The following is a 13,072-nucleotide window of genomic DNA, read 5'->3' as shown; positions in this document are numbered from 1 at the left end:
CAGTAAAGCCAAAACCTGGTCACCTGTACTAAACTGCTGCTCTTCAGAACGCTGGTCATAAAAATATTTCATCTTGACCTGAGCCTTTTCAAGGTTTTGTTTGGCCAACTGACCTGCCACATACAGTCTGTGCCGAAAACCATTAACATAATCTATCAAGTTCACTGGTGGTTCACCTGACAACCACTTATCGCACAGCGCTGTCAACGGTCCCCGAACTTTGTGGCCAAAGACCAAGTCATTTGGGCTAAACCCAGTACTCTCCTGGCACACTTCACGCGCTGCCAAAAGAAGCCACGGTAAACCTTCCTCCCAGTCACTCCTCATTTCGGTGCAATAGGCACGTAACAAGGACTTCAGTGTTTGGTGGAAGCGCTCTAAAGCACCTTGGCTCTGTGGATGATAAGGAGAGGCTTTATTATGCACAATATTCAACAGCTTAAGAACTTGTGCAAAAAGATGTGACGAAAAGTTTGATCCCTGGTCACTCTGAATAATCTTCGGTATGCCAAATACAGAAATAAACTGTGTCAAAGCCTTCACCACAGACTTAGCTGTGATGGTACGCAACGGATATGCAGCAGGATAACACGTAACTTGGCACATTACAGTTAACAGATACTCCGAACCAGATTTTGATCGAGGAAGAGGGCCCACACAGTCAATGATCAAATGTTCAAATGGGTTACTCACAGCAGGGATGGGACAAAGTGGAACAGGTTTAATAGACTGATTTGGCTTACCTACAATTTGGCAAGTATGGCAGGTCTTAATGTAAGCTGAAACATCACGCTTAAGACGTGGCCAAAAGAAGTAGCGCAAGATGTAATTATAAGTCTTCGTCATACCCAAATGCCCAGATTTGTCATGAGAACACTTCAACACCTCGTCACGGTATTTAGTTGGAACCACAATCTGGACAACTGGACTCCCAACACAGTCCAACCCTTGCGGAATCCACCTACGGACTAGTACCTCCTTCTGCAGAAAATAACCAGAGGCCGCACTTCTAGCGTCATCACTAGGTTGCACTTTGTGAAACAGCTCAGTCAGTGAAGCATCAGCACGCTGTGCCTGAATTAACTCTTGCTGGGAAACTGACAAATGTTCAGGAACAATCAAATCTGGTTCAACCTGACACTCTTCTGCTTGAGTTACAGGCTCTGCATCCCTTTTAGCTGCAGCCCTTGTAACAGCACAAGCTGCAAAGTCAGAAAAACCTTGTTCACACTCATGGGACTCATTCCGAACTCTAGATTTAACAGGTAAAGAATTGTCAGCCCAGACTCGATTTCCAGCCAAATCATTCCCCAAAATCACATGTACGCCCTCAAGTGGCAAAGCAGGACGAACACCAAGGTAGATATAATCATCCACAAAACTGCATGACAGCCTGACCTTATGCAATGGGGCACAGATAGTGGTTAAACCCATGCCTTGAACAAGCACACACTCACCAGTATCAGTAACCTGTGAAAATGGCAACACGGAGGCTAAGATAAAAGAATCCTTCGCGTCTGTGTCACGCAAAATCTTTACAGGAACTTTATGATCATCACCCGGGAGTGATACAAACCCATCTGACACAAAATCCTCAAACCCCGAATAGCTCTCTGAGTCAGACTTAGTCGAAACTGGCGTCTCCTGAGAGACTACTGAAATTTCCCGAGCAGGAATGGTAAGAGCCGCAGGCTTAACCTGTTTACCTGTACGTGCCAACTTGCTTTTCAACAAGGACATTCTGCTTTCCAGTGTCCATCGCCATGGCAGTAGTTGCATGCTTGACCAAACTTACTGGGCTTCACACCACCAATGGCCTTCGCAGGGTCCGATGCCATAAACTTAGTTTGACAAAAAGCTCTAGCGGGAGCACCAACTGGAAAACAGTTTCTACCAACCTGCCCCTTATGTGCCAAGATATATTCATCTGCCAATTTAGCAGCGTCAGAAACGGTTGTCACTTCCCGTTCGGCAATGTAAGTGGCAACCACAGGAGGAACACACTCTTTAAACTGCTCCAATACCATCAACTCACATAAATCCTGGAAAGTTGTCACTCCCAGTGCCGAACACCATCTGTTGAAGTGTTTAGTTAAATCCCTCGCAAACTCTATATGCGACTGCTTATCAGACTTCCTCCATGATCTGAAACGTTGACGGTAAGCTTCTGGTACCAACTCATATGCCTTCAGAACTGCATCTTTAACAGTAGCAAAACTCTGACAATCAACTGCACTGAGTGCTGAATAAGCTTCCTGAGCCTTTCCAGTCAACACAGACTAACATAATCACACAGTCAGCTGCTGGCCATCCTCTCAATTCAGCAATGCGTTCAAAAAGGGAGAAAAAGGCATCTGGCTCTCTTTCATCAAATTTCGGCACCAAGCGCAAATTACGCATGACATCAAAAGTTTCAACTCCTTGTGGAGAAGACTCTTTAGCCTCAACACCACCTGATAACTTGCCCGCTTTGATTAGGTCTAACCGATACTGCTCTAACTCCAACTTTTCCTTTTCTAAAGAATACCTTACACGGTCTTTCTCCATTTGTAAGAGTAACAACTCCTTTTGCTGCTCAAAAGACAAAGCAACGGCAGTTGAGACCACAGACTGATCAACCTCAGCCACTAAGGTCTGCATTTTACGTGACAACACGCCTTTCTTTACTAATGCAGCCTTCAACACTCCTTTAATCTCATCTTTCAACCGTTTATCTCCAATGTCGACATCGTAATGTTCAGCAAGTTTCAGGAGTTGTTCTTTAGTACAACTATTCAAGAGTTCCTCCGATGGAGACTGAACAAAAGCATCAACAGTAGCCATAACAGCAAAGTATTGATTCTCGACATGCAATTTAAAACAGCACTTTCCCACTAACTGCCTAACCAAAATCTACTTAACTAAAGCCTAGTCTTCATGCAGTTACTTACGGTGGGTACTTATGCACTAAAAACCGCCAGGAAGAGAAAGGCAACTGCACAAACAGCGACCCCCTCAATCCTGGGGACGTGCTCCCGAGACAACTGCTCTAACCGTGTTCACCGCAACAGAAATTTCAATGAATGTTTCTCGAGGGAGAAACACTCCTTCAACCTAACAGGGAAAGCACTGATTTTAACTTTGCATATTCAATAATCAACACAGCTCATACGCTCCAAAGTTGACACAAGACAGCACATCAACACTAGCTCAAGTCTACAGTAAACAGTATTAACATGACTGCCTCCACTCAATCTGCCTAACCCAAATGGCCTCCCAAACACAATACACAGCAGACCCAAAATATCAAAGCACCACAAATAACCAAACTGATCAGCAATCAACTCAACAATTGCCTACAAGGCAAGACCTAGCCAAGACAAGCAGCTGCAAACAGACCAGCTCTCAATCAAATGTTAGAAAGCTTACCAAACCAGGACGATCCCAAACGAGCCCCCATTTGTCACAACCCGGCTCATAGGAAGTGACAAACAAATGGGAGACCACACACAGGCTTTTAAAGACTGTAAGACACATTTAATGAAAATAAGGTAAAGCAACTTAAACACAAGTTAAAGGACATAACAGCCATAACTGAAACTTCCAAATAAACATAACACGTGCCAGAGGGAGCCAAAAGCCAGCCACCCTGGTTCAGTCAAGGTGTCTTTATATACACTGGGACTGGCCTCTCAGGTGTGCTGCATCAATAATTGGGTCAGCTCCACCTACCTGCAAGAAACAGGAAAAGGAAAAAGAAAAACACAAGGCCAGCCCACTGGCCGTCACAATAGTAAATAATAAAATTATGCGTTACTGCGAATTCTGCCCATCTGACCTCAGGAAATCGCATGATAAGGTGGGGCCAGGTTTCACAATGAACACACCCGAAACTCTGGCTGATTGGGACCCACACCCAGTTACACACCTTGGCTCAGGCGATTAGAGGATCATCAGGGGGTCCTTTTGTCCCTCTGTGGGGGGTCACTCCCACTAGGTTTATATCTGGGACTCTCCACCATTTGACCTTAGAACTGAGGAAGCTTCTCGGATGAGAGGTGAAACGTCTTCAAGCAACTTAAAGAAGTCCAGACGCTTTTCTTTGCAAGCTCCTTTGACCACCATGTAATCCATTTATTTCAACAAAGTAACTGTATTCTCAATATCACCTATTGAACGGTAACTGTAACGGATACATTTACTCATATTTTGTATTTTAAATACGTAACGCCGGTGCATGTATTATGTTACTGCCCAACACTGCCTGTTGAGATCCTGAGATCCGCTCCTAGAACACCGGCCTCCAACTCTTGAAGAGACATGGGTGTCCCTAAATTTAGCAAATATTAGCTTCAGGCTAGCTTGCTACGACGAATAGGCTAATACCAGCATTTTACCACAACTTCACCAGATGTAGCTAAAAAAACTAAACTAATGTCCAGTCCAGTGGGACAGCAAGAAAAGATGACAAAAAATGATTACTTACTTGCGGTTTGGAGGTTCAAGCTGAAATTGAAGCAGCCATTGAGTGTACAACTTACATTTATTTCAGTTACAATATTTTTTTTCAGTTTCATTTCAAGGTGGCATCGTTCTGATTCCATATTCCTGCAGACGACCCATCGGTGTTTATTCCATGACTGTAAACATGTTTCCATTTGTCACTTCAGTCTTTACTCTGAAATACAGGAAATGACATCATGGCTCAAAATCTTTGTCGTTCAAACAATTCTTTATTTAACATTTTTTTTAACTTTATTTAAGAACTTTATTTAATAAAATACATTCAATAAAAACTTGAACAACAGGAAACTGATTTTTCATCCAACCACTGAAAAAAAAGGTAACCACTGAACACAAGCACTGCAGAAGAACAATTTATAAAGATTAACATGGAACTACAGGAACATTTTGATTCATTGCCTCATTAGATCTTTAAGGAGAGCCCATCTCTGTGGAGCCTGATCTCCAGGGTTTTAAGTTGGACTCTGACGCCAGAAGAGGATGTTTCTCTCTCTTCAGATTCGCTGTCGTCCTGTGATGGGAACGATTTCAGCGCTGCGTGATCGCGCTGATGTTTGCACAGAGCAGATAATGAAGTGAATGTTTGGGCACATTGGTAACAGTGAAACAGTTTATTAGTAACGTGGGATCGTTTGTGTGCAGAGTATGAACTGAGATTACTGAAGCTCTTGTCACACTGCTCACAGCTGTAGTTTCCTTCCATGTGTGCACGTTCATGCTCGTTACGATTACTTGAATGTGAGAAGCTTTTGTCACAGTGTCTGCACTTGTATGGTTTCTCTCCTGTGTGGACTCGTTTGTGTGTTTTAAGGTCACCTGCAGTGGTGAAGGATGACCCACACTGATCACAGAGGTGCTTTTTGACCCCACTGTGAAAGAGTTTGTGTCGTTTTAAGTCACCTGATGTGGGGAAGCTTCTCCCACATTCTTTGCAGTATTTCAGTTTGTCGCCAGTGTGTTTACGTTGATGTGTTTTTAGGCCGGCTTGCTGACTGAAAGTCTAAAATACTTAGTCATTTGTTTAATTGTAATTTAGCATTATATAACTCACATATAAAACTATCAATTGTAATTTTAAATGGTTTACAAGCATGTAGAAGAGCATATTTAGGCAAGTACATTTCTCCTTTTGTTATCAAGAAGCACAGACAAAAAGGGAAAAAAACTGAATCATTGGTCACTGGTCCCCACCAATGCCAGAACGAAATCTACGCCCACTGTCTCTTCCATTGCCGTTTCACTCCAAACGTAACAAATGTCCAACTCACACAGTGTTCTCAGTTTGCATTCACACACAGTGAAGTTGCAGCTTGTTGGAAACGCATCTCCATCCATCCAGTCATGATGATGGTGTTTTCTCCTTGCTGATGCCTTTTGCACATACTGCTGTTGCTGCTGGACCCCTCGCTGCTCAGGACACTGCTGTTGTCTCTTGACCTGCCATGTTGTTGCTTTTGGATCTGCATTTCGCGACAGTCAAGTGGAGCGTGCGTCTGTCCTCTCAGTAAGTGAGTGAGACAGTAGACAGTGGTGAGGAGGGCTGCGCGAAAGCAAAAACACATAAATATGCCTGACACCCGTAAACGAAGCAGCATCTGGCTGCAGTTTAAAGACTTTTTTGTCTGTCTTGGTCTCGTCCTCGTCTCGACTTTGTCTCGACTTGGTCTCGACTTGTTCTTAGTCTCGTCTTGGTCTTGGTCTCGTCTCGACTTGGTCTCGACTTGTTCTTAGTCTCGTCCTGGTCTCGATACCCTCTGGTCTTGGTTTAGGCGGTCTTGACTGCAAGTCTAGTTGCACCAGTGGTGCCATGAGCAGTATCTATCTGCTGCTCATCAGCTGCTATGCCGTGGTTATTGTCACAATGTGGTGTATTTGGATCACTCAATTCTAAGTGGATATGATCCAGGATTGGATGTTTTGTATAAAATTTGAAAGGAAGAAAGTGTGGTACTGTTTTACATCCACAGACACACACTGTAAAAAAAAAAAAAAAAAACGTTGCAAAAACTTAAAAACTCAAGGCAACTGTTACAGGAAAAATGATTCTATGTTTCTTTACCTTCTTTTAAATGTACAAAGATGCCTTTTGTCTGCCCTTTGCCTATGGTTAGATTAGTTTAGAATTATCTTTTTAGACTTTCTCAGCAAAGACATACTGTTTTGGGACATATTGTTTTAGATTGTTTTATCTCTCACAGCCTTCTCCCAGCTCTCTGCTGACGAGACTAGCGCCACATATGGAGTTGTTTATTTTATTTGTTTTGTATTTTCTTATCCTGTTCTCACTGTCTTTCCTATAAAAATTACCAAGCCACTGTGCATGGTGTGAGTTGTTCTTAGCAGCTCACCCGTGTACACGTTTGATAAAGAAAGTAACTTTGTCTCATTGTGTCTTTATTTCTCCTGGGTCTTTTACAGAGTTTTCCCCCAACAGCAACCCACTGCATTTATGTTTTTAGGTTCTGAGGGATAGCTTATAATTTCAAGTTTAGGAGAAAAGTTGCTTTAGCTAATGTTTTTGTGTTTACAAAATTAATAATTGTCCTTTTTCTTAACTCATATTTTATTGTTTCTGCAACGTATTTCCTAAAGTTTACACAACATATTTTTTTTTTTTGCCAATCAATTTCCTAAAGTTTAGAAAAAGTATCTTTCATAGTTTTCATGAGGTGCTCCCTGTTGTACCAATGAATGTTTACACAGTTGATTTTCAAATAACTTTGTGTTCAAACACAACCGCACCACTGACAGTGTTGACTTTTGAGATCTTTAAATTTTAAAGGTGGTGTTGTCAGACAGAATATCAAACCTATCTTGATAGATAGTCACTAACAAACAGATTCAAAACATCAGATGGCAGGATGTGAACAACTTCTATCTTGTTTCCATACAGCAAACAACTTTCAAACAAATTTTTCCACCACTTGTCTTTTAATAGTAATGGTATCAACACTCCAATTTCCTGTGAAGTTCAGTATCGCGCCACATTTGTTATAAAACTAGTACAAATGTACCTAAAACCAGATTATAAAAATTGTTTAAAACAGCTCAAGTTAGAATAAACCCTTTCAACATTTTATAAAAACTTGTTATACATGAAATCTGCAATCAGCCATGCAAGCTACATTAAGTAAAGTTAGAACAGAAGACATTGATTCAGAACTTTCTGCACCTTAGTTTTCTTAAAGACAGAAATGAACTTTTTTCAGAACAACTTGCCACGAAACCCAAAAACTGTAAATCAAAACAAATTGCTGCATTCTGTTTTACACAAGTTGCATTTGAGTTGAACATGTTGTCAAATAGGTTAGACTTTGGTTAAGAACTTGGTTTTGAAGCTTCTTATCCTCTGGGAACAGGTAGATGTCAACTCCATAAAAATGTGTTGCACAGCTTCAAATGTGTACTTGAGTTCTTTGGGAAACTCCATGTTGAGCCCATAAAGTAGGCCAAACAGGTAGGCAAAGGCAGTGGGAAGGTCTGGCAGATCATCAAGAATAATGTCCTCTTCCAAAACAATGGCAGTGTTGACCACTGTGGACTGCGAGTTGGGTCCCACGTAGTCCTCCAGAACAGTGAGGATGCCCACCGTAACACCTCGGGTTGCCCTCTCAACTGGATCTGTATCCTATGCAAAATAAAAAACAACAGTACATATAAGTCTCTGAAAACCAAAACTGAAGATTGAGTAGATTTGCATACTCACCAGACATGTTAAGAAGAGTTTGGTCTCGTCGTCGCGAACAAATATCGGTAACCCTTCCAAACTGATGGTTCGTCGATGCTGGACTATGTTTGAGACCTAAAACAAGGAAATCAAGACTCAGTCTCATTTATAAACCTACCATTTTGTTTTTAAAGCACATTAAGTGTTGTTGCTAAAAATACAGCCTTAAGAAATAAGAGGTTGAAATGAGTTATTACAGATAATTGGTCATGTTTTTGTCAGCTTTTTTTATTTATTTATTTTTTAAGTAATTTTGATGTGCAACAAATGTAGCACACTTATTACAGCATTTATAACAAAAAGTGCCATGAGTGGGATGAGAGTTGAACTGTCTGTCATTACCTGCAATCTGACAAACACAGCGCTGCTTGTTAGCTTATAATCCCATTCAGGACACACTTTTTGAAAACTAACAATTTTTACATCAATTTAGTAAATATTTAATAAAGTATCTTTCGTTACAGTGAGAACTTCAGGTTCCTCATAAACCAGACACAAATACATTTTTATATATTACCTGTTCATCAAACTTCTGCAACAGGGAATCCATGTCATTGCGGAAAGCAGCTTTTCTAATTCGATACAGCTTAATCAGCCGAAGTGAGTAAGTGTCGAGGGCAGTCATGAAGGTCCCCATGAGATCCTTGGTGGTAATGCGTGAGAATTCCGCACAAATCTACAAAGCAACAAAAAAAATATAGAAGAAAACTTTTAAAGGTACATTATATAAAAATCACATTGTTTTCAAATTTGGTTAAAAGAGCTTAATTTCAAAACATTTAGTTAGTCTCGGTTGATCTATTGGTCAGGCCTTGATTGGATTTTTTTTTTTTTTCTTTTAGTGGTAGTGGTGGTACAAATTATAACTGACGTATTAAAAAAAACAAAACAAAACAAGAAAAATCTGATCGGCAGATTTTACAGTAAGTCTATAGAATACCTAATCAAATGTTGATAAGACAAAATAATGGTTTCAATTGTTACAGGATTCATTGCAGAAAAGAAATAAATCAATAAATTGTATTTTAAATTCATTGAAAAAATTCCATTAATTTTATAGTTATGTAAGAATGAAGTAAGAATAACATCCTGTGGTCAAATTTGTATACTTTCATAACATGTAAGTGACTTTCTCAATCCTGTTCTGTGAGTTTCATGGCTGTTGCCCGCTAAGGGTCAGCACCAAAAGATTCTAGATGCCCAGTGAAGACAAGTCATTGCGGCGACTGTGGTTCAGGGGGTTGGGAAGCTCATCTGTAACCGGAAGGATGCTGGTTCTATCCCCAGCTCTCTCTGTCCTGGTCGTTGTGTCCTTGGGCAAGACACTTTACCCTACCGCTTACTGGTGCTGGCCAGAGGGGCCAGTGGCGCGATATGGCAGCGTCACTTCTGTCAGTCTACCCCAGGGCAGCTGTGGCTACAACGGTGGTTTCCCTGCACCGATGTGTGAGAGTGAGTGAGTGAGTAGTGGAATTGTAAAGCGCTTTGGGTGCCCAGAGAAGAGCGAAATAAAAGCAATCCGTTATTATACACAGTAAGTTGACAAATAAATAGATTTCACTTCAATAGAGTTCATATTTTTAGAGCCAAGTATTTTTTTATATTTTACCACTAGCATTGTTAGCTCAACGGTAGCCTTCAACCTTTTCTACAAAATATTGGAGTGATACAAACAGATGCTTCTCAAGGGCACAAGAAATGGAGCTCACGTTAATTTACTCACCCAGACAAGTTTCGAGGCATTTGGAGTTGTTCAGAAGGAATTGTAAAGGTCCTATATCATGTAAAATCAACTTTTTGGAGCTTTTAAACACATTTTAATGTTATTTCCTTAGATTAAAAACCCTCCAGAGTGGTTTTTGGCTTAATTCAGGCATTTCTTAGTTGTCTCAGTGAATCCTTTCCCCATAACCGTGGCTCAGCTCTCTCTTGCAAAACGACTGACTCGTAACATTGGGATTAAAATTTCTTTCTAACAACTCCAAATGCCTTGAAATTTTTCTGGGTGAATAAATGAACGTTTTCCATTCTAGAAATAAGACCACACTGGGGAAAAAGGGAAGAAAAAAACCCAGAAGTTTTCCTTTAAATATTTAAGAGATTATCTTACCTGTTCTTTCAAGAAGAGAGCTGGCCATCTGAGCTGCATTTCCTTGACCAAGGGCTGCATCTCCACAACTTCTTTCCTCCTGAGAGAGAATGTGATGTCCATCTTTTGGGTGATGAGTGCCATGTTCTTATCCCTCTTCTTCATTTCATCTTCCAAAATGCATCTTTCCTTTTCAAGCGACTCATCATTGTAGTTTTCTGGGCCATCAGGGATAAAGTTGACTTCACCTCGCTTTGGTTTCTTTAAGGAAAATCTATTTGAGCCACTGTCATCTTCTTCCCCTCTTCTTTTTCGATTGACTGCAACTTCACTACATCCAGCTTGACTTAGCTTGGAACGGTAGTTACCAAGCTTGAACTTAATGCTTGTTGCCCAACCATCATATCCTGTGCCATTGCCAGGCTCTTTGAGGCAGGGATGTTTGGAAACTAGCTCCTGTGCAACAGATGTTATTTCATTCTTGTCAGGGTACGCTTTGATTGCAAACATTTCTTGTGCCAGCTTGTCTAGAATTTCCATCTTGATGTCTCTTGTTACACTTAAATTTGCCCCTGCTTTCTCATATACCTCATTGCCCTTGCGAAGTTTTAACGCTACATCATAGGAAAAGGTTGGGATAGGAAATGGATTTGGCCACTGTGAAGTGCTACGCATGTAGGTCTTTGTGGATGAGGATGGGCTGAAAGAAGATGCTGAACTCACACTGGCTGTATCAATAGATGAGATAGCGCTATGATCAGATGGAGTCTGTGGTGGCGAGGCTGATGCATTTTCCTCCCAAATGAGGTGCAACACTGCCCGCCCAACAGGTAGCTCCTTAATATCCATCAGGTTGCAAAGTGCGTTCCCAAAATCTGGGTCTTCATATTGTATTGCAAAGTCACCTTCAAGTCCAAGCTTTGCTTGTAGTTCATCTTGAAGCTGCTTAACAGATTCTGGAACAGTGGACAGTTGGATTTTTCTGATAAGTTTTGGACTGACGTGGACTCGCAGTAACAGGGCCTGTGAAGACAAACCAAAAAAGGGCGCAATTCTAAATAATTGACAAATTCAAAGTAATCAACTGAAAACTATTTAAAAATAATACATACCATCACTTTCAATGCAGGAGGCACGTAACAGGTGTCACCATCAGTTGTCCATCTACGCAGTATTCAGCTAAAGGGTGGTAATCATTCAGATCTTCTGGGTCAAGTATTTCCAGATCTTTGTAGCTGCTGTCAAGCCGATATGATCTGTAGTGTTCCATAAACCAAGAGGAGAGCTTTGTAGCAACAAATGACACTTTCCCAGAGTCTACCAAAATGTTCAGTATCTTGTAGAATTCAGGTAGTCCACTCAGTTGTCCTGATGAAATGATCATTCCTTTAACATACTGGGTCCCATACAGATAAACACATTTAGCAAATGACACAGCTTTTACCTGTGGATATTTCAGTTTCAAGCACTTCTGAAGATTTTCATGCAAGAAACAGATGTCAACTGTGTCAATATTATCAACATGCAGACTTGGTTTAAAAAGACTGTGACCATCTAAGAAGTATGCCATCATTTGTTGATGCTTTGAAGAAAGTGTTAGTAGTATATTCTTAAAGCATTGGACATCATGCACAGTTTTCTTGAAAAAGTTGTGCTTAGATTCAAATCGAATAGTCCACAAATCAACTAAGGGACCAAAACAACGCACAAGATGACTATAATGTTCAATATAGTGGTGTTTTGGCTTCAAATTAAAACCAGGAAAAGTCTCTATCAGTAATCGTCGATGATCCAATATTTTGGTGTCCAAGTATGACAATATTTCTTCTGATAGAGTTGTCGAGACAACAATCTCAACAAGCTCCTTAAGGTCCATCAATACTTCCCATAATTCAAATTCAAATTTTATTTGTCACACACACACAACCATACACAGTATGACATGGGGGTGAAATGCTTGTAGCTGTACAATGCCCGACCATTAAATGACAGAAGAAAAGTTTTACAATATTTACAATTTACAGTTTACTACAAAAATTTACAAATTAACTTAGGAATTGGCTCATGTTCTGGTATACGGGTCCCAATGATAAAAGGCAGCAAACGCAAAAGTGTCCAGTTTTCATGTCCATTGCCACTCACTCTTCCTGTTCCTGTGGCTTTTGTAATTTGTTGTGGCTTGTTGAGCTTATCAGAGAATTTATATGGAAATGATTTTATACATTTGTTTAGTCCTTCAAATGTAATAAAACCCTTTCTGATTAAATCTTGAAGACACAAACACAATTCCACAGGGACAACACCTTCAAAGAAATCATGTAATATATCTGGAGGAAATCCAGTGACTGGATGAAAATAGGACAACGCACTTAAGGCACAGGAACCTTTGACACCACACACACTTTGTCTTTGACCATCCTCAAGCTCTTCTAGAAAAATGTTATGCTGTTCCACAGTTCTTAATGGAAATTGTTATGAGGTGGCTGTGTGCGGACAGGAATAGGACCCAAGGTGCAGACTCCAGAGACAAACTTAAACCGAAACAGCTTTAATGCTGAACTCAAACATAACATAACTGGAAAAACTCAAAATAAACTAACACTGGTGGACTGACAAAACACACAGCAAAAAAAACGACACGGACACAGAGAAACACAGGGCTTAAATACACAGTGGGAGCAATCAGGGAATGAATAACAGGAGGGAAACACAGCTGGGGCAAATCAGGCCTAACGAGACCAGGGGAAGCAAAA

At 40.7% G+C, this 13,072-nt stretch overlaps 1 protein-coding gene across 1 annotated transcript; it reads right to left on the bottom strand.

The window, feature by feature from the left end:
* Nucleotides 1-7,810: 7,810 nt before the first annotated feature.
* Nucleotides 7,811-11,519, bottom strand: LOC112433308 (uncharacterized). The gene is made up of 5 exons (XM_076876138.1): nucleotides 11,432-11,519; nucleotides 10,341-11,342; nucleotides 8,748-8,906; nucleotides 8,210-8,305; nucleotides 7,811-8,131 (listed from the first exon to the last, which is right to left on the bottom strand). Exons 1-5 carry the CDS (start codon nucleotides 11,432-11,434, stop codon nucleotides 7,811-7,813), a joined length of 1,581 nt encoding a protein of 526 aa, XP_076732253.1. The 5' UTR covers nucleotides 11,435-11,519.
* Between the last annotated feature and the right edge of the window lie 1,553 nt (nucleotides 11,520-13,072).

This window comes from Maylandia zebra, linkage group LG17 (assembly GCF_041146795.1).
Source record: "Maylandia zebra isolate NMK-2024a linkage group LG17, Mzebra_GT3a, whole genome shotgun sequence".
In the NCBI taxonomy this organism is placed as follows: Eukaryota; Metazoa; Chordata; class Actinopteri; order Cichliformes; family Cichlidae; genus Maylandia; species Maylandia zebra.
The sequence above is the reverse complement of the archived record's forward strand: the minus strand, read 5'-3'. Positions and strand labels throughout refer to the sequence as shown.